The sequence below is a fragment of the Suillus paluster genome (assembly GCF_016628075.1).
Source record: "Suillus paluster strain FC165 chromosome Unknown EDB91scaffold_19, whole genome shotgun sequence".
In the NCBI taxonomy this organism is placed as follows: Eukaryota; Fungi; Basidiomycota; class Agaricomycetes; order Boletales; family Suillaceae; genus Suillus; species Suillus paluster.
This window is the reverse complement of record NW_024537579.1, coordinates 276,326-297,926: the sequence shown is the minus strand read 5'-3', so window position 1 is coordinate 297,926 and position 21,601 is coordinate 276,326. Positions and strand designations below refer to the sequence as shown.

Below are 21,601 nucleotides of genomic sequence, written 5' to 3'. Positions count from 1 at the left end.
ACATAGCCCTTACCTTTGCTGACTGATTTACTTACATGATACCTACAGTATATAAACCCCTGTAATACTCCGGAATTCCTCAGTTCGAATATCATCTTAGTTCTGCTCATTCCTGCAATCTCTGGACTTGAGTCTCACCTCTTGTTCACCTCCAAGTCTTAGGGGTTAAACCTTAGGACTAATCCTCTGGCTCTACCTTAGGGTAGTCTAACCTCTGTTCCATTTCTACTCCAGATTTCCGTAGTAGCCTTACTCTGTCCCCACATAGTCTTCCGGAGTTCCACTGAACTCCACTGACATTTGTCCTCCGGAACTCCCCGGACTTCCATTGGACTTCCCCTCTGCCCACCGGAAATTAAGGGCATGTACTCAGGTAAGGGGCGCAGCACACAAACTGAAGCCGAAGCCCTTTGAGTAACCTCTCCCTTGAGCACGACCTTAACAATTACAAGAGAGATGACTGAGACATATGAGAAAGAGGCTCGGAGAATAGTATGTACACGACGGATCAATAATCACTTGGGTATGGGATTACTGGTGATCCAAAATGAGGAACTATGATACTAAATGGAGATAGGACCAGTTGAGTGGTTCCTAGTCTAGGAGTGGACCAGTCAGGCAGTCAGGCGGACTAATAGTCAGGCAGGGCAATACAAGCAGAACTGAAGGAACTGAGTGGGTCGGAAAAGTGGAGGGAGTAGGATTGGGCAGACTGATAGGGCGGGGGAGTGGAACCCCAGATAGGGTCGGATGGAAAGGGAATAGCATCGGAGGGAATAGGGGTAGCATCGGAGGAGCAGATCGGAGTTGGGTGGAGGTAGCAGAGCTAGTCCTGCTAAGATGCACTTTGTGCATTGTTGGGGAAGGAGGAATGAAGCGGACGGGGAAACAGGGGGTCAGACCAGCAATAGGGATGCTCACGGGTGGTGTTGGAGGTTCTCAGATCTGGTATATGACAGGTCCTTCAAATGCACTCCACTCGGAAGATACATTGGTGATACAAAGTCATCCTCACATTCTACGATGGTGCTCCATGGGACGACAGCCTTGTTGATGCCAGAATAGAATCCTGGGCACAGCCAGTCAACTGATTCTCACAGGATGTTTCCAATACAAACTCACAATAGTGTGTTGTAAGAAACACCCTTACTATTACCTTCTTGTCCTCGAGCTTTGTTTGCACGGACTCCGGAAGTGAAGGGATGCCTTCCCTGTTCATGTTGAGTTCAAAGGCTGGTTTCCTCAGTCTTTTTCAATGTCCCTTCTCCTGTTGTTTGCCTATCCCTTGCCTCAGCACCTATCACCAGAACCGTCAATGACTCCCTCTACATCCCAACAGCTGAAACACTCACCAAACTGTGCTTGTGCATACTCCTGCCACATTGGTTTGATATCCTCCCAGTTCTTTGTCTTCATAAAGCTGTCTCCATCTCCCAATGCCTCATTATCATTATGCCTATGGGAAATGTGTTGAGATATCAGGTCTAGGATGATATTTGCAATGTACTCATGTTCCAAATAGCACCTGTCCCTGCTCATTCTTCCAGGCTGACAATACAAACACTCTCATCCTACATTGTCTCCACATCTCATTGGAGAAGTTCTTCATGTATGCAGGTCCCTTCTTACTGGGGACTTGCACTTGGATCTCGGGAGGAGGAATGTTGTTGGATCATTTGTCAGCTGTTTCTTTTGCCTTCTCTAACTCTTCATCCAACAATTCCACAATCACCTTCCGGACAGTCGCCTGGTAATACTTGAACATATCTGAAGCTCCTGGCTTCCCCCGTAGTCCACCTCAATCCTCTTGAGCACGTCATCTCTGTTCTGCTGATAGACCACCATCCTAGGGGTCCATTTCATCCCATACTTTATCATGTCCTTCCTGTCCTTCTTTTTCTTGTTGTTAAACAACCAGGTTTTATACATCTGAGAGACCAACAAACAATCAGTGATCAAAACATTGATGTTTCAACCTGCATGGATGCATCACCTGCTTCCTCTTTTTCCATTATCCATGGTCGAGCTTCAGAGCAAAGAACCTTGCCACTCAAGCTATGGCTGTGAATATTCCTGGTTTCTCGTGCCATTTTGCGGCAGTCCACTCAGGAAGGTAGTTCTTGAGTTCCAAGATCTCTTGTTCCGTGAGCTTTTGTCTCAGTTGTAAACATTGTCCGTGTCTTCTGTCCGAGAAGTGAATAGAATCCCCTGATCTAGCCATGGTAAAATGGAGTGCAGAATGCACGGATGGGAGCCAACATTGAAGAAATAATTGTCCTGAGTTCAAATTTGAGCAAACCTTACATCTTGGTTCATCAATGAATTTCAGACGCACTGCCTTGCATCCAAATGAATTCGTAATAAGCCTACAACAAGACTGGATGACCCCATAATGGAATCAACCTGCCTCAGTGAAACCTCAGCCAACGACATCAGAACTAAGATGAAGATCACTCAATTGATTCCAGTGCAGAAATCATACAGGGTGGAAGCAAGGGGTAGGAAAGGTAGGAAGACATGGGTCATGGTCCCACTGGCCAGTGTGAGGAAATGTGCCAGTAGGTGCATGCCTACCTCCCCCCTGGAATCACCAACACTTGATCCTGTTCAGGCTCCACCTCTTTGGGAAGACATTGCCAATGATGCATATGAGCTCAACCAAGGATCATTTGAGCCCTTGCACCTGCCAACAACCATGGCAAGTTCATTGAAGATGTTGCAGCATCATTCAAAAAATGGCTAAATATATGAAATGCAGAGTCAGAACGATTACCTTAGACAATGGCTGCCAAAGCAGGAATCATATCTCCATCACCTCCTGGATCTGTTAGGTACTGTGCTGGCTCAAGAGGCAGAGGGGTCAGAGCTTGGCTTCAGCTCTTGCGCTGCACCCTTAGCCGAGTACGTGCCCCGAATTTGGAGCGGGTCCGACGTTGTCCGATGGTAGGATGGGTGGACCGCTAGGGTCCGCTTTGGGGGTCGGGGAGTAAGAGCTGCTAGTGGCGGACCAACTAGGAGCGGAGTGGAGAAGGCGGGGAATGATGCGGGGGGTGAATAGGAGCAGGGGGAATGTCTGGTGGGAGCGGAGAAGGCGAAGGATAATGCGGAGGATGGAAAAGGGTCAGAGGGGAATATTGAAAGGGGCGGAGAAATAAGGGAGAGACTTAGAGCATGGCTCTAAGTCAGAGTGGAGGGTCAGAGGGTCAGAGGTGACAACAAGCTGAAGCTTGTGTCCAGAGGAGGTGAGGTCCTACTGAGAATTCTCACAAGTAGTAACTGCGAGAAGATAAGTAATATTAAGACTAAGGGAAAATATCTAAGTACATGATATGTTATATACTTCTATGTATGAGGCAGTGACCAGGATAACTATGTAGTAAAGCAATGTACCAAGGACATCATTTGTAAGTACTTTACATAGGAAAGACATAAGTCAGGGCGGATATCAATATGTACGCGTCAGATCAGTGATCGAGTGGTAATAGGAATTACTGGTGATCCGGAAGTAATGGTCTAAGTACCGAAAAGGAAAGGCATATATCTAAAAGGGGAAAGAGGTCCAGTTGAATGGAGAGGTTTATGGAAGGTTGAGCAGTCGAGCGGAAGTGTAGGGTGGAATGCGGACTTGTGATAGGACAGAGCGGAGGATGAATGGGGCGGAGGGGTTGGAAAGCGGAGTGGATATTAGTATCGGAGCAGTCGAATCAGGTATATGACAGGATCGAGAAGCTCCCCCAGAAAATAGGAGGTGCTCTATCTGTGACCAGGATGGGGTATACAAATGTCAAGATTGTCTTGGGGAGCCCCTGTATTGCACAGGCTGCTGCAGGAGTCAACATCGATGCAATCTTTTCCACTGGATCAGTCAATGGAATGGTCAGTTCTTTGAGCAAAGTTGTCTCGCTCATGTCAGACTCGTGATACACCTCTGTCATGATGGAAAGCAATGTCTGGTTCTCATGGATAAGTGGGATTTGTTTGAAGAAGATGAATCCGACGACCACATCAAACCAGAAGATTTACCATCTGTCTTGGGCCCCAAGTTCCAGCTGAAGGACAATACCATGGTCATTGTCGACAGGTCTGGAGTTCACTGGCTCAAGGCTTAATGCTGCGGCTGTCCCAATGCCATGAATCTGGACATTCAAATGTTTCAACATGGCTTGTTTCCTGTATCTTTCAACAGGCTGAAGACCTTGTTCACATTCAGTGTTCTTAATGACTTTCTGCTGGACAACCTTGAATGTAGCACCTTGGCAATGAATTATTACAACAAGCTTCAGCGAATGACCTTGAGCACATTTCCACACCTTGTGCTGGTAGGGGACCGTCTATACCTTTTAAGGATCTTTATACTCACGGGAGATGTGGGCAGGATTGATACCAAGAGCTCATGAGGGTCTCCCAGCAGTGGAAACACTTGAAGAACATGAAGTGGCATGGCTTCGGCCATTATTCCAACCACCGCGAGCCAGGGGACCTCACATTATTCTGCCCAGCATGTCCTCAGCCTCGCATTAATCTATTGCTGACAAGAGAAGAATCACTTGATGAGTGAGTTGTGTTGAATATGCAATCAAGGAAGAGGATATTAAGAACTCCAAGCTGGAAATACACCAGGTCATTTGTGATGGATGGGAACTTCAAAGCAGAACACCTGCATCCTATCAACCCAGATGATGAAGTATGGCTGTCTGATGGATTTGGATTCATGGTTGGAAAGGAAAGGTACCAGAAGCATCTTGCAGTAGCTACTGATACTTTGGACAGGTCAAGCTGCAACAACCATTGAGCTGTCAATCCAGCGAATGCAGCTCAAAGCTGGAGTCCACCGGGATCAGGGGGGTGGTCTGTGCCCAACACAGTTGCTTTGTTCCACACTCAATCGTAGATTTTCAGAAAGGAGAAAGGTCAGTAGAAATCACCATTCAATGGCCTGGAAGTAACCATGAATTGATCTCAGACAGATGAACATGGATTATGCCCTGTGCGAGGCTGCGGCATACAACATGAAAGGCATCACCAAGGCTGTCACCTTCTACTACATCAACTGTCAGTACAACAAGCATTTTTACGCTCAAGTGAATCAAGGTCCATTCTTGACAATGGTTCTGGAGCTGACCATTGTTCCCAGAATCGGGCTTTGGCATGTGCATGGACATCAGGACAGCTGCTATGTGAGATATGCATTGAACTTCATTGAAGGCATCAGTCACATTGATGGAAAGATCATGGAGACCCTGTGGGCCCCCTCAACCTTATATCTCCTTCCACTTGGGGAATGTCTTCGCCACATAGGAAAGAATGTCTTGATTTTCAGATGAATGATTCCAATTTCTGCAAGATGATTTGTGTTAAGGTTGTGCTCAAGGGAAAGGTAACTCAAAGGGCTTGGCTTCTTTGGACAAGTCCGGAGTAGAAACAGAACAGAGGTAGACTACCCTAAGGTAGAGATGGAGATATAGTCTTAAGGATTAACCCTAAGACTCGGAGGTGGACAGGAGATTAGACTCAAGTCTGGAGAAGCAGGAATGAGCAGAACTAAGATGATATTCCAATTAAGGAGTACTGGAGCTTTACAGGAGTTTTGTCATATACTGGATCCAAGCACCTCCAATAGCACCTATGAACATTCCCACTGCTGGTTTAATCCCCTGTTTCCCTGTCCACTCCATCCTTCCTTCTCCGACAATGCACGAAGTGCATCTCAGCAGGACAAGCCCTGCTACCTCCGCTCCTCCAACACTACCCCTATTTCCTCCGACACCACATCCCTACCATCCGACCCTATCTGGGGCTCCACACCTCCACTCTGTCAGTCCACCCGATCCTATTCCTACTTCCTCCACCATCTCCGCTTTTCCAACCCACTTGGTTCCTCCATTTTCTCTCATATCAGTCCACCTGACTATTAGTCCGCCCAACTGCCTCACTGGTCCACTTCTTGACTAGGAACCACTCAACTGGTCCTACCTCCTTTTGGTATCATAGCTCCTCCTTTTGGATCACTGGTAATCCCTATACCGAGTGATTATTGATCCGCCACATACATACTATTCTCCAAGCCTCTTTCTTGTATGTCTCAATCATCTTTCTAGTAATTCTGTACACTCAGCACATAGCCTTCTGCTATGCTATGCTACTTACTTAGAGTATATAAACATATGTACATCTGTCTGTAGATCTTTAGTCTGAATATTACCTTTTCTAAGCCCTGCTCTCTTGTCCTTGCTCTTGGGCAATACCCTTGACAAACTCCTGTTTGCTGGCCTAGGGGATTGACTCCCTAGGTCGGCCACCTTCTCTGCTTGTCCAACTTCCCGTGCCTCCGCTGCCTTTCCTGCACATTGTTAAGACCATGCTCAGGGGTAAAGCGGAGTCTGAGGGGCTTGGCTTCAGCTCGTACGCTGCGCCCCTTACCTGAGTACATGCCCCTAATTTTGGAGTGTAGTCCGACATGAGTTCTATGAGTTCCGACAGGATGTCAGAATGGGGGTCCTCTGAAGGAGGACCAACGGACTACTAGGTGAGCATGGGAAAGTTGGGCAGGGGTTGTTCCGCCCAACAGGAGGGAGGCGGGAGACTACTGTGGTCAGAACCAACAGTAGAAGCGGAGCGGAAGGAACTGCTTGGACGAAGTCTGAAGCAGAGCAGAATGGAGGGGACAGATGCGAGAGTGCGGGGTCTAGTTCCAATGCACAGGAAGTCGGAGGAGCGGAGGGACAGAGGATCAGAGGATCGGAGGATGGCTGACCTAGGGAGTCAATCCCCTAGGCCAGCTTTTAACAGGGGTTGACGAGGATCAGGCCCAAGTCAGAGAACAGAAGAGCAGGGCTTAGAAAAGGTAATATTCAGACTGAGTATCTACAGACAGATGTACATATGTTTATATACTCTAAGTAATTAGCATAGAATAGCAGGAGGTTATGTGCTGAGTGTACAGGATAAGAAGATGACTGAGACATACGAGAATAAGGCTCGGAGAAAAGTATGTACACAACGGATCAATAATTCCTAGGGTATAGGGATTACCGGGTACCCGAAAAGCAGAACTATGATACTAAACGGGGATAGGACCAGTTGAGTGGTTCCTAGTCTAGGGGTGGACTGGTGAGGCGGTGAGGCGGACTGATAGTCGGGCGGGGCAATACGAGCAGAACTGAAGGACCCCCGTGGGTCGGAAAAGCGGAGGGAGTAGGAGTAGGATCAGGTGGACCAATAGGGCGGAGGAGCGGAACCCCAGATAGGGTTGGATGGAAGGGGTATGGGGATGGAGGACATAGGGGTAATGTCGGAAAAGCAGAACGGAGTTGGGCAGAGGTAGCAGGGCTAATCCTGCTGAGATGCACTTTGTGCATTATCGAGGAAGGAGGAATGAAGCGGACGGGGAAACAGGGGGTCGGACCAGGGGTGGGGATGTTTGTGGGTGGTATTGGAGGTGCTCGGATCCGGTATATGACACACATCAGACTTATGGCTAAAACTCTAGTACCTCTGTCCTCCATGTTTCCATTCTGCTTTGGACTTCGTCTGAGCAGTCTCCTCCACTCCATTCCTACTGTTAGCTCTGACTACAGTAGCCCTCCAACTCTCCCCTGTAGGGTGGACCAATCTCCTTCTGATATTCCGGCACTCATCCAGTAGTCCAACCTCCATTCCGATGTCTCGTCAGGGCTTGTAGAAACTTGGGTTGGACTACAACCTGAAATTAGGGGCACATACTTGGGTAAGGGGCGCAGTGCACGAGCTGAAGCCAAGCCCCTCAGACTCTGTCTTACCCCTGAGCATGGTCTTAACAAGTTTATATACTGTAGGTATCATGTAAGTAATCAGTCAGCAAAGTAAAAGCTATGCTGAAAGCATATGGAAAGTCTATTAGTAAGAGTATAACAGATCAAAGCAATGAAGTTGGAAATGAAGTACAAACAGATGGATCAGTAAGCAAAGTGGAAAGGCATACAACCGGTAGCTGGAGAGCAGTATTCTAAAAGGAGATAGTCGTGAGTATGGAGATGAAGGTGGAGTGCCAGGCAGACAATAGGACGGAGACCCAGACTTTTGTAGGGGAGTTCCAGAGTTCTGGGTCCAGAGGTATGGGATATGACAATTTGCATGCAAAGGACTCTTTGCCAGAAATTCAAGGGGGTGAAACATAGCATCGCTGAAAATGGGAAGGCATTTGATAGACTCAATGAGGCAGCACCTGAAAGCTCAAAGACATTGTGGTTGGTGAGTGAGAGGGTTGTGCAGTCCAACAGAATACATGATCCTGCTGCAATGGACATATATGAAATCAATATCTGGAAGGGTGAGATTATTCGATGACAATCAAAGTGTTTGAACTCATGGTGCCTACAGCACTGAGCAAGAAGGAGATCAAGCTCAGATTACCAGAGGAGAATCATATTCATCATGCATCACCTTCCCACCGATTTGTTGCAACATGGATATTAATGGGGTTGGTGATCAAAGAGGCTCAGATTGCATTGCTCATCAAGGTTTGAAGACAAAGACAAAGACCTACTGAGATACAGAGATTAGACATTGCCCGTCAATGTGATCAGGTGCAAGGAAAGATCAATGGATTCCCTCGGTCCACTCATGTGCAGCTCAGAGATGGATTTGATGGTAATGAAGATCCGGAGGACTTGAATTGTGCAATTTTCAATGATCTCGATGATGATCGAAGACTTGGGCATGGTCCCAGGTCATGTCGGTGGAGCAGGTCATGTCTCTGAATGCCAGTATATACAACAGGACACGGAAGCAAATGATGAACCTTGGTCCAGGGCAACACCAGCTTCAGAAATACCAACCTCTGCTCCAAGAGCAGCTCAAAATCAGCACTGCAGTCAGTGATCCAAATGCCCAAGGCCAGCAGAATGAGTCCCTTGCCTTGTTCTGGTCTCTCGACATCAATCTATTGGGACCAAGTGAGTTGTGGAATGACGAATGTGAGTCCAGGGATGTTCCACAAATGACAAGATGATCTGACACAGCCAATGTGAAGTTTACTGAGTTCATTGGCTTCAGGCGAAGGCGATGGCTGCATCATGCATCTGAGCATGCATAGCTCAATATCAGAGAGAGGCAGCTGAAATGGATTTGCTGTCTGTGTGAATCACCTACTTCAAAACTGGGCTTCAATGGGAGATCTCGGTGAGTACAGTGAATGATGGCTATGTTTTAATCAATCCTGACATCACCAACAGATCTTTGTGATGCCAGTCCAGCAGCATTCAGCTGCACACAACATGATTTCAGTCATGCTGATCCTGGTTACTCATCTGCTGCTCATGATCCCCCAGCAAACCTGGACTGAGGTTCCAGACCATGTTTTCATAGCACACCTGGCTTGGCTTCAAGATAGTGCAGCTCCTAGCGATCCCTCACACATCATTCCAGACTATGATACTCCATAGTGGATGGGGCACACCACAATTCTGAATGAACCTTGGTGATGGAATTGGGTCATGGAGTATTGTGGATTCCACAATGAGCATTGGCTGGTAAGCACTGAGTATCATTAATGACAGTTGATGAATCAAGACATCCAGGGTGGTGTTGAGGATGATAGTCTGATTCATCTGGAGATGGTGGATCAAACCTTGATCTCATTGCTTATGGGACTTTGGTGGATTTGAGAACACTTGGTGACATTGATCAAAGAGCAGTGGGAGGGTATCAGAGATAAGATGGGTGAGATACAAATGTACACTGGTATCCTCACCCGACTGCAGAGAGCCAGGGAGGTGTGCAGCACTGGATTGCAGGACTGATTGGGATCCATAGGAAGGTTGTAATGCTTCAGCATGCCACCATGTATATACTGTAGACATATTCAAATTCAGAGAGTCACCGAGTCCCACATATTGAGTGGGCACTGAGGACCAACCCATCAGCACTGTTTACTCAGTACTGAAGACTTGGTGAACTCCTTGGTAGTCAGTTGTTGCTCGGTATTCGGTCCACGATCCTGGACATCCCAACCCTCAGTACAGAGCATCGACTATGTGATACTGCATGAAAATGCTGACTTTGTTGGTACTTCTTTGTACTGAATCACCAGTACTCGGTGCATCTTTGATACTCAATGTTCAGTATTTGGTCATTGGTGCTCCATACCAAGATCATACATCATGTCACCCTATTTGATCCTCGCAATCTCCGCCACACTTGATCTGATATCCCCCTTAAAGCCAAACTGTAGACATCATCTTATACTTGCCATCAGATTTCCCACCGTCAACTACATCCCTTCATCATGAATGTGTCCCCAGACTCCAAGATTGAGATATCCTTCTGGATCTCTTGGGCCCTGACCATCGCTCATGAGGCGAGTGAATATACAGAACAGAAATTCAATGCAAACAAGATGGGAGGGGACCCGTTCATACCTTCTCCTCACCTAGACACCAATCTGGTGATGGCTTGTGATTGATTGGTCAATTGCCTGATAAAAGCATATCACAATCCTAGTGAGTCGGAATGCAGATCTGGATCTTCCATTTCATCAGTCAGATTCCTCAATCACAGTTCAGATGCAGATCAATATTGCAAGATACAGCAAATTGATATCCCCAAAGGACACTGGCCATAATGAAGAGAGAGAGAAGAAGCTGCTTGACAGGTCTCCTCCTGGCCATGAGGGTACCAAGTTTGTTGACATGCCCGCCACAGTTCTTGATGTCACTGGTGCCATTATTGTGTGGTATCTTCCAGGTGCACTCATGGACACTACCCAGGTATTTCAGATCCTTTATCGCCTGATGGATCTGGAATACTGAATATATGTTAAGACCATGCTCAGGGGTAAGGTGGAGTCTGAGGGGGTTGGCTTCAGCTCATGCGCTGTACCCCTTACCTGAGTATGTGCCCCTAATTTTGGATTGTAGTCTGACTCAAGTTCTATGAGCTCTGACAGGGCATCGGAGCAGAGGCTCTCCAAAGGAGGGCTGACGGACTACCAGGTGAGCACAGGAACATCAGGCAGAGGTTGGTCTGCCTGACAGGGGAGAGTTGGAGGACTACTGCAGTTGGAGCTAACAGTAGAAGCAGAGTGGAGGAGACTGCTCAGATGAAGTCCGAAGCAGAATGGAAATAAGGAGGACAGATGTACAAGAGTGTTGTGTTACGGCTGTGCTTATCTTGCTTCTTTTTCCCTTGAGACATGCTTTCTAAGCATGTCTCTTATCATGCTATATTTAATTCGGTATTACTCAGACACCTCATTGCTTACACATGTGCTTACTGATACATACCTATTATTACATCAGACCCTGTACCTTCTGTACTATATAAACCCTGGCTAGGTGACGCTGATTCTTCAGCTTAACCTACGCTGGTTTTCCTTTGAACATCTGACTCGACTCTAAGTTACCTCTTCGGTACTTAGTCTTTACTTGAACTTGGGCGTTCCTTAGACATTTGTCTAGGACGTATCGACAGACCAGCTCTATCACAAGACGACGCTACCCTAGTAGTCGTCACGATACATTGTGGCTTATAGAGAACAAAGAAGGTACTCCTTGGAGTCAGACCGAGAAGAAGAAGAAGAACACTTTTCTGAACCAGGTTCTCCTATCCAAGAGGATAAGAATGAATACTTTGAAGGATACAGACCTGATCAACCAGGACCATCGAACCCGCCACCACCATCACCACCTAGATTCCCAACACCTCCTCCACCACAGATACCTAGACCACCACCTAAGAAAATGGGTGAAATCAATCTGAACAGACCGGCCATTTTTGATGGTTCGCAGAAACAGGCCAAAGCCTGGTGGACGTCCGTTTCCACATACATAACCGTGAACAAAGACATCTACGACAACCATGAAAAATGCATTGCATTTGCAATGTTGTTCATGCAGAAAGGACACGCTCAACAATGGGCTACAGGATGGATTAACAAGAAACATGATACTGCGACCCCTATGGGGAAATGGGACGAATTCATTAAGGAATTCAAGGCAGTATTCTTCCCAAAGAACGATACACTCACTGCCATCAACATGTTGATGAAAGCGAAGCAAACTTCCACCATTTCGGCATACATTGCCTATTTCAAATGAATCTCGGCAGAAGCTGAATGCATAGATGCAGATGTCGAAACAACGTGTTTCAGACAAGGACTCAGAAAAGAAGTTCAAGAAGCAATCCTCATCAGGGAGAAAATGCCCGCAGATATCAAAGAGTGGATTGAAGCCACCAGAGAATACGAATCTAGGAGGCAGCTCATAAACTCTGGAAGCTTCTCAAAGAAGAACGACCCATACACGATGGACATAGACAAAGTCGACATCGATGACGAAGAAGCAACTCCAGTCCGCAACACTCGACTTTCTCGGTCTGAGCAAGACAGACGTCGCAAGTTGGGACTCTGCTTTAAGTGTGGAAAGAAAGGGCTTATGAAGGATTGCCCCAACCACAGAGACTCCGCTCCGGGTTGGCAGAAACCGGTCGGACGACCGGTCCGTGAAACAAAGATCGAACAAGATGATCAAGATGCTGAGTATCAGGAATTCCTCGCTTGGAAAGCTTGGAAGGTGTCGAAAGTACCTTCTTCTTCTAAGAAGGATTTCTAAATGGGGAGACCGGACCGGCGTTGGAAACCCCTAGTACATCTATCGGACTCATTGTATCTTCTGTAGGCGATTCGAATTCTATGCGCATTCCTATTTCGATCGAATCCTGCAAGTCCGATAAAACCGCCGAAGCAGCTGCCCTAATTGACTCGGGCGCTGCTGGAACATTCATTGACTGGAAATACATACGAAAGAACAATTTCTCAACTCACAATCTCTCTTCACAAATTGAAGTCCGGAATGTGGATGGAACAAAGAATAAAGCAGGAACCATTAGCAAAGCCTGCAATCTATTCTTCTCAGCAGGAGGCCGAACCATGTTTGCAACCTTCCTTATCACCTCGCTGGGAGGCGAAGACATCATCCTCGGACTTCCCTGGCTCAAGAATGAAAATCCAACAATAGACTGGGCTAAAAGCGAAATCTCGCTAGAAGAAGACCCAATCATGATTCAAACCCCTATCACTGATAGAAACAAACACGCTTCTATGCAACCAAGAATAGAAGAAATCCTAGACGAAGAAGTGTACATATCCTCGGAAGAAATTCCTGAAGAACAACAGGAACTTTTACCCAAAGAAGAAGAAGATGAAGAAGAAATAATAGAAGAACTACAAGACGATGAAGTTCTTATCGCCTACGTCAAAGGCGAAGAATTTGTGGGAGTCTACAAGAAAATCAACTTTGACTCACCACTCACTCAAGAACACATTCCTCCCACTTTCTCCTTTGTGTCCAGAATGAACAGAATCTCTAAAATTCCTAACTCTGCTCGATTCATGTTCTCCCCTCTTCCTGTTAGAAAAGCTGCCAATGTCGCCCAACAACTAGCACAGGAAGCGTATGCTAAAGAAAAGCCTAAGACGTTTGAAGAACTTGTACCCGAAGTCTTTCATATGTACAAAGACGTCTTCGACAAGGCAGCCATGGACACATTACCCCCATCTCGACCCTTTGACCATAAAATAAAACTGAAACCCGACTTCGAACCACGCTCTTGCAAAATCTACCCTCTATCTGCACCAGAAGAAAAGGCGATGAACGAATTCGTGGACAAACACCTAGCGAAAGGAACCATTGTGCCATCACAGTCCCCTCAAGCATCTCCCTTCTTCTTTGTAGGAAAGAAAGATGGATCACTCCGACCATGTCAAGACTATAGAAGACTTAACGATGCAACCGTAAAAGATGCATACCCACTTCCTCGAATCCCTGACCTCATCGACAAGTTAAAAGGCGCAACGATCTTCACTAAAATGGATGTTCACGCAGGATACAATAACGTCAGGATTCATGGTCCGGATAGATGGAAAGCAGCATTCAAAACATCAAGAGGACTCTTCGAACCAACAGTCATGTTCTTCGGTCTATGCAATGCCCCCGCAACATTCCAAGCAATGATGAACGACATTTTCTCTGACATGATAGATGAAGGATGGATGGTCATCTATATGGACAATATCTTAATCTTCTTCAAAGACCTCGAATCCCACCATCAGCGAACAATGCGAGTATTACAATGACTTCACGATCACCAGCTCTCCCTTAAACCCGAAAAATGTATCTTTGACACCACTGAAGTCGAATACCTTGGCCTCCTCATCCGTCCTGGACAGATTTGCATGGATAAAGTCAAATTAGACGGGGTGGTCAAATGGGAACAACCCACAACCGTAAAACATGTTCACTCGTTCCTGGGATTCGCCAACTTCTACCGACGTTTCATTGCTGATTATTCAACCATCGCACATTCACTTATCAACCTTACAAAGAAAGATTCCATCTTTGATTGGTCACCTGCTTGCGAAAAAGCATTCGCCGACCTAAAGAACTGATTCCTCTCTGCTCCCATGCTTTCTATTCCAGACAAAGACACCCCGTTCACTATTGCCGTGGATGCATCTCTCTATGCTACCGGTGGAGTACTCCTTCAAAAGGACTCCAATGGTGACTGGCACCCTTGTTCCTACCTCTCCCAAACTTTTCCCCCTGCAGAACAGAACTATCAAATCTTTGACCGCGAATTACTAGCTATTATTCGTGCTTTGGAAGCTTGGTGCCATTACCTAGAAGGTTCCCCTTTTCCGGTTCTTGTCATGACTGACCATAAGAACTTGACCTATTTCCACCAAGCGCAACAACTGAATCGTCAACAAGCCCGTTGGCTTCTATTCCTCTCCCAATTCGATTTACAACTCCAACACGTACCCGGCAAAGATCTTTCCATCCCCGATTCCCTGTCCCACCAACCTGATCATATTCCTGCTGACGCCACAGACAACTCGAATGTCACTGTCCTACCTGACGGACTGTTCATTAACCTCATTGACAGCACTATGCAGGAGAAACTTCATATCTCGTCTTCAGTTGACCCCGTGGTTCAACAAACCATCGATGCTCTTTTGAATCCCACCCTACCCCTCCCTATGAAATCTGCACTATCTGATTGGACCTTTTCCGATGCAATTCTCACTTTCAAAGGTCGCAATTACGTTCCCCCCGGTCCTTTGTGCAAGGAACTGATTTCCCTTCATCATGACTCTCCCACTGCTGGTCATCCTGGTCATTTTAAAACCCAGGAAATCATATCCCGCGACTATTGGTGGCCCGATCTTCCTACCTTCGTTCGCAAGTATGTCGAAGGTTGCGCCATTTGCCAACAAAACAAGGTCAATACCCACCCGACAGCGCCACCTCTTTGCCCCATCCCCGCCCCCACTTCATCCCACCCCTTTGCCCAATGCTCCATCAATCTCATTGTTGACCTTCCACCATCCAATGGCTTTGACTCTATCATGGTCGTGGTAGACCATGGGCTTATGAAGGGGGTGGTGCTCACGCCTTGCAACAAGATGATCGATGCAGAAGGAGTCGCCGACGTGTTCTTTAACCGCGTCTATACACGCTTCGGACTCTATGACAAGATCATCTCGGACAGAGGACCTCAATTCGCAGCTAAGTTCGCACAAGAACTAGGAAGACTTCTCGGATACAAAATCGCACTCTCCACTGCCTTTCACCCTCAAACGGATGGAGAAACAGAACGAGTAAATCAAGAGCTAGAAGTGTACCTCCGCATCTTCTGGATGAACGATCAAACCTTGTGGTCAGAAAAACTTCCCATGGCAGAATTCGTACACAACTCCCAACTCCACTCCGCACGCAATGCTTCTCCCTTTTATCTCATGATGGGATACCACCCTCAAGCATTACCATTGGCTACCGAAAAATCGGATCTTCCAGCCGTCGAAGTGACAATATCAGAACTCCAGAAAGCTCGAGAAGAAGCTCTATCTTCACATGAACTCGCTAGACAAACCATGAGACAAAGAATCACTTCGATCGTTCACACCCTTTAAAAAAGGCGACAAGGTTTGGCTAGAAGCAAAGAACCTCCATCTCAATTACCCCAATAGGAAATTAGCACCCAAGCGAGAAGGACCTTTCACTATCTCGGAAGTTCTCAGACCAGTCACATACCGCCTAAAGCTCCCGAACCAATGGCATGTTCACCCGGTATTTCATGCGGCGCTTCTTACCCCTTATCATGAAAATGAAGAACACAGTCCTAACTTCCCATCACCACCTCCTGACCTAATTGACAGAGAAGAAGAACACGAGGTAGAAGCAATCCTCGGACATAAAGGAACTCTCTCACGACGACACTTCCTTGTCAAATGGAAAGGTTACCCATCGGCCGATAATGAATGGTTGTCGGAGTCTGATTTAGCCAACTCTGCTGAAATCTTGAACAGATATAAGCAGGCACATCGACTCATTCCTCTTTCAACTTGAACCATCATCACTAAACCATTCAAACCATGCCCTCTACCGGTGGACGTAACTACATCTCCTCCAACGACGAGGATATAAACCTCATTATCAGCACAACAGCACCCCAAACATTCCCATTCCCAACTTAAGATTCCCAGTATTCTCACCTCGTCCTCACTATATGACTATTAGTCAAAGGAATTCTCCTGAACCCCCTTGTCCGATGTCTCCCATACCTGATTCTGGAACGTCATCTCCATATCATATTTTCAATGAACCTGTCATTCCCACATTCATCGACACTCCAGCTAGCCCCACCACTATCCGTACCCGTGAGCGTATTGCAGCTCGTCGACGAGCAGCCCCTTGGAAAGTAGCGACTGACCCCTACTTGTCCGATCTTGAAGATTGTAGACTCCGTCGTAGGATTATGCTGTCGTCCAAACTTTTCAAGAACCCTATCAAGGACGCCATTAACACCGAGCCTGCGCTCAATGCCCTCTATGACCTCTATCGTCTCGGAGATTGTCTCGAAAATACCTTGGAAAGGCATAATGCTGAGTACAGAGAAGAAGAACTCTTCTCACTCGACTATAGCATTTGAGACATCAAGGAGAAGCTTCAACAACTGACGTTGATCCTTATGGAGGAAAGAGGTTTCTTTGAGGCCCTAGACGGGCTAGGAGGAACCGAGGACGATCAGTGTCATGGTCTTGAGTGAAAGTCTGGGACTTTCCACATAAGAAGGGGGTGATGTTACGGCTGTGCTTATCTTGCTTCTTTTTCCCTTGATACATGCTTTCCAAGCATGTCTCTTATCATGCTATATTTAGTTCGGTATTACTCAGACACCTCATTGCTTACACATGTGCTTACTGATACATACCTATTATTACGTCAGACCCTGTACCTTCTGTACTATATAAACCCTGGCTAGGTGACGCTGATTCTTCAGCTTAACCTATGCTGGTTTTCCTTTGAACATCTGACTCGACTCTAAGTTACCTCTTCGGTACTTAGTCTTTACTTGAACTTGGGCATTCCTTAGACATTTGTCTAGGACGTATTGACAGACCTTTGGTCTTATTGGTTATTGTTTGCCTGTGTTATACTTCGGCGTAACATTTTGGTCATAAGTCCAATGTGGGTACAACAAGTGCAGCAGTGAGAAATTGATCTACTACACAGTTGGGTCTTTGCTGCCTGCTGCCTCACTTGAGAACAAGCACATTCGACCCTAAAGGGGATTGCTACTGGGGAGTACTAGTCTCTGTCTAAACGACCCTAATCAACCCTACCGCAGGTAGGATGAGGATCCGCAAAAATGTGGAACAAGCAGAACTCAAGTGGACGCAAGCAGAATGGAACAAAATGAAGCGGAACTCAACTGGATACAATGTGGAACATACAGAGTAGTCGGAACTTGCAGATCAAGTCAAAGGAAGTATATCACAAGGTTAGATTGATAGTGGGCATAAGTCAAAGTGGTCCTCTAGTAAGGTGAAGGGAAAGTGGGAGAAAAGTCAGAAGGTAAAAGATGGGATTCAATAATAAAAAAACACCCAAGCCCTGAGTACCACTACTTATAGGGAACATTATTTTCAAGGAACACTGAGGTACAGGTAGTAAACTTCTCAGGAAGCGGAAGTGAAGGCAGGCAGTGCACATGGGCGCAATACTCCAGAATAGGGGTCCATGCTATAAGGGCATGTGTCAGTGTGATCCGGATAATGTTAGAAGCAACGGGAAGAGAGATACAGTGTGTCAATGGACCTGGAAGGATGGGGACAGGACATGCGAAGGTTGTCCGATGATGCGTGGGAGTATCAGATAGTGCAGGTGGGTTCTGAAGGATGCGTGGGAATGCAGAACCCATCAGATGATGCGTGGGAAACACAGAACGTGCGGAATATGCGGAACTGATGTGAGATGATGCAGAAAGGACAGGGTTTTACACCTACAGTGGGAGAATTCCCCACACCAACACGCGGGAAGTTGGACGAGCGGAGAAGGCAGCTGACCTAGGGAGTCAATCCCCTAGGCCAGCAAACAGGAGTTTGTCAAGGGTATTGCCCAAGAGCAAGGACAAGAGAGCAGGGCTTAGAAAAGGTAATATTCAGACTAAAGATCTACAGACAGATGTACATATGTTTATATACTCTAAGTAAGTAGCATAGCATAGCAGAAGGCTATGTGCTGAGTGTACAGAATTACTAGAAAGATGATTGAGACATACAAGAAAGAGGCTTAGAGAATAGTATGTACGTGGCGGATCAATAATCACTCGGTATAGGGATTACCAGTGATCCAAAAGGAGGAGCTATGATACCAAAAGGAGGTAGGACCAGTGAGGCGGTTGGGCGGACTAATAGTCAGGTGGACTGATATGAGAGAAAATGGAGGAACCAAGTGGGTTGGAAAAGCAGAGATGGTGGAGGAAGTAGGAATAGGATCGGGTGGACTGACAGAGTGGAGGTGTGGAGCCCCAGATAGGGTCGGATGGTAGGGATATGGTGTCGAAGGAAATAGGGGTAGTGTCAGAGGAGCAGAGTGGAGTCAGGCAGAGGTAGCAGGGTTAGTCCTGCTGAGATGTACTTCATGCATTGTCAGAGAAGGAGGGATGGAGTGGATGGGGAAACAGGGGGTTGGACTAGCGGTGGGGATGTTCACAGGTGGTATTGGAGGTGCTCAGATCCAGTATATGACCATATACTGCAGGAAGAAATTTGGAAGGCCTTGCAATTTCCGACTCCCACACTTGAAAAAAAGTGTAAAAGTTGGGGGCAGTTGGAGGACTAATGAAGAGTGGTTCAACCAAGGCTCCAGGAATGGTGACATCACTGCCAGATGCATCAATATAAGATGCCATGACATGTCAATGTTCCTTGGTAGTTAAAGTCACCAATCCTGTAGACTGTCTCAGACCCGGAGGTATCTGCTTCATTGAAGGGTCCAGTTTCCAAGGATATCCTCAAGGCTATTGTGAGGCCAGCAGCTATTGCCTCAGCAGTACTCAGGGTCATAATCACATTTTCAGGAAGAACAGTCAGACATGGGGTTCATGAAGTAGCAGGGGATTGGGTTGCTTGGGCATGGTATATGAGGGATTCTGTCCATATTTATGCAGGTGTTCCTTCATGTGGATGGGCCATGATGGATTTGGTAAAGATTCCATTTGGTGAAACATCGGCCAGGCCAGGTCATTAGTATATTCATGAATTTCATACCTCTGACGAAGTGATCAAGCCCTGAGTACTGTTAGGTACCGTGCCGGCTCAAGAAGCGGAGGGGTCGGGGCTTGGCCACATAATGCAGTAACATATACCCGTCTCAGACGGGCAGCCGGGTGTGACAATGTGCCAATAGAGACGGGCCACCCAGTGCAGGCCCATGGCAATAATTGTGCCATCATAGACGAGTGGGCTGAGAGTGTAGTGTATCTGAGGCAAACAGATGGGCTGGGGGGTATATAGTATAGATGGTAGTATAGGAATGCACTATATAGGAGATTATGAATAGTAGTGAATCCAGTGTGTGATAGATGATTGGGCCGGTAAATAAGGCACAATGGAGATGAGTGGGCTGGTATAGCAGGTGCAATGGAGATGGGTGGGCCAGTAAATAAGGTGCAATGGAGACAAGTGGGCTGGTAAATGAGGTGCAATGGAGACAAGTGGGCCAGTACATAAGGTGCAATGACGAGGGGGCCAGAGAATAGGGTGCAATTGAGACAAGTGGGCCGGTATAGCAGGTGCAATGGAGATGGGTGGGCCAGTAAATAAGGTGCAATGAAGACAAGTGGGCCAGTATAGCAGGTGCAATGGAGACAGGTGGGCCAGTAAAGGAGGTGCAATGAGGACAAGTCGGCTGGCGTTATTGGGTGCAATGAAGACGAGTCAGCCAGTGATATGGGGTGCAATGAAGATGGGTGGGCTGGCATGATAGGGTGCAATGGAGATGGGTGGGCCAGTATTATGGGGTGCAACAACAACCGGTATTTATGTAACCGGTTGCTTGTGGTAACATAGCACTCAATCCGGCGATTCCACTGGTGGTCTGATCATGTAAAATGGTTAATATTTGACAATGTTATGAGCCTTACAACAAGAGAAAGTCACAAATTCAGAGCATATGTGATATCTGGACCATTGTGACTGGTATTTTTCAACCGGTATTTATGTGACTGGTTGCTTGTGGTAACATAGCACTCAATCTAGCAATTCCACTGGTGGTCTGACCATGCAAAATGGTTTAGATCTGACAAAGTTATTGTCATATACTGGATCTGAGTACCCCCAGTACCTCCTATGAGCATCCCCACTGCTGGCCTGACCCCCTGTTTCCCCGTACACTTCATTTCTCCTTCCCTGACAATGCATGAAGTGCATCTCAGCAGGATTAGCCCTGCTACCTCCGCCCAACTCTGTTCCGCTCTTCCGACATTACCCCTATGTCCTCTGACCCCATACCCCTTCCATCCGACCCTATCTGGGGTTCCACTCCTCTGCCCTATTGATCCACTCAATCCTATTCCTACTCCCTCCGCTTTTCCGCCCCGCTCAGATCCTTCGGTTCCGCTCGTATTGACCCACCCGACCATTAGTCCGTCCGACCGCCTCACCGGTCCACTCCTAGACTAGGAACCACTCAACTGGTCCTATCCCCATTTAGTATTATAGTTCCGCTTTTCAGGTTCCCAGTAATCCCTATACCCTAGCAAGTTCTGATCCATCACGTACATACTTTCCTCCAAGCCTTTTCTCGTATGTCTCAGTCATCCTATTGTAATCCTGTACACTCAGCACATAGCCTTCTGTTATGCTATGCTCATCACTTAGAGTATATAAACCTATGTACACTTGTCTGTATATACTCAGTCTGAATATTACCTTTTCTAAGCCCTGCTCTTCTGTCCTTTGACTTAAAAGTCTTTCCCAAGTCAAAACTCCTGTTCCCCGGCCTAGGGGATTGACTCCCTAGGTCGGCTGTCCTCTGATCCTCCGACCCTTCACTTCCCCGCTTCCCCGTTCCTCTGTCCCACTGGTTCTGCTGGTTCTGCTATTCCGCGGGTTCCGCTATTCCGTGAGTTCTGCTATTCTGTGGGTTCTGCTATCCTGCGGGTTCCACTGTTCCACTGTTCCTCCGTCCCCCTGTTCCTCCACTCATCCGACTCCCCGTGCATCGGATCCGATCCCTGCACTCCCTCATATCTGCCCCCTCCATTCCACTCTGCCTCGGAC

At 47.0% G+C, this 21,601-nt stretch overlaps 5 protein-coding genes across 5 annotated transcripts; 4 read left to right on the top strand and 1 right to left on the bottom strand.

Annotated features, from left to right (window-relative positions):
• Positions 1 to 1,226: 1,226 nt before the first annotated feature.
• EDB91DRAFT_1081204 (uncharacterized protein) lies at positions 1,227 to 2,090 on the bottom strand (the record flags this gene model as incomplete). The annotated part of the gene is made up of 4 exons (XM_041315349.1): positions 1,227 to 1,297; positions 1,353 to 1,456; positions 1,733 to 1,929; positions 1,977 to 2,090. 4 exons carry the CDS (start codon positions 2,088 to 2,090, stop codon positions 1,227 to 1,229), a joined length of 486 nt encoding a protein of 161 aa, XP_041178335.1.
• Positions 2,091 to 3,776: 1,686 nt separating this feature from the next.
• EDB91DRAFT_1029898 (uncharacterized protein) lies at positions 3,777 to 3,944 on the top strand (the record flags this gene model as incomplete). The annotated part of the gene is made up of 1 exon (XM_041312697.1): positions 3,777 to 3,944. A coding segment is annotated over one exon (168 nt), but the record flags the coding sequence as incomplete, so codon positions are not given.
• Positions 3,945 to 4,630: 686 nt separating this feature from the next.
• EDB91DRAFT_1247343 (uncharacterized protein) lies at positions 4,631 to 5,181 on the top strand (the record flags this gene model as incomplete). The annotated part of the gene is made up of 5 exons (XM_041322798.1): positions 4,631 to 4,714; positions 4,771 to 4,848; positions 4,900 to 4,910; positions 4,964 to 5,091; positions 5,135 to 5,181. 5 exons carry the CDS (start codon positions 4,631 to 4,633, stop codon positions 5,179 to 5,181), a joined length of 348 nt encoding a protein of 115 aa, XP_041178333.1.
• A 3,529-nt stretch (positions 5,182 to 8,710) lies between these two features.
• EDB91DRAFT_1247342 (uncharacterized protein) lies at positions 8,711 to 9,073 on the top strand (the record flags this gene model as incomplete). Its single annotated transcript, XM_041322797.1, has 2 exons — positions 8,711 to 8,954; positions 9,000 to 9,073. 2 exons carry the CDS (start codon positions 8,711 to 8,713, stop codon positions 9,071 to 9,073), a joined length of 318 nt encoding a protein of 105 aa, XP_041178332.1.
• Positions 9,074 to 10,264: 1,191 nt separating this feature from the next.
• Positions 10,265 to 10,787, top strand: EDB91DRAFT_1081201 (uncharacterized protein; the record flags this gene model as incomplete). The annotated part of the gene is made up of 2 exons (XM_041315348.1): positions 10,265 to 10,433; positions 10,480 to 10,787. The coding sequence occupies 2 exons, from the start codon at positions 10,265 to 10,267 to the stop codon at positions 10,785 to 10,787; spliced, it is 477 nt and encodes a 158-aa protein (XP_041178331.1).
• Positions 10,788 to 21,601: the final 10,814 nt, after the last annotated feature.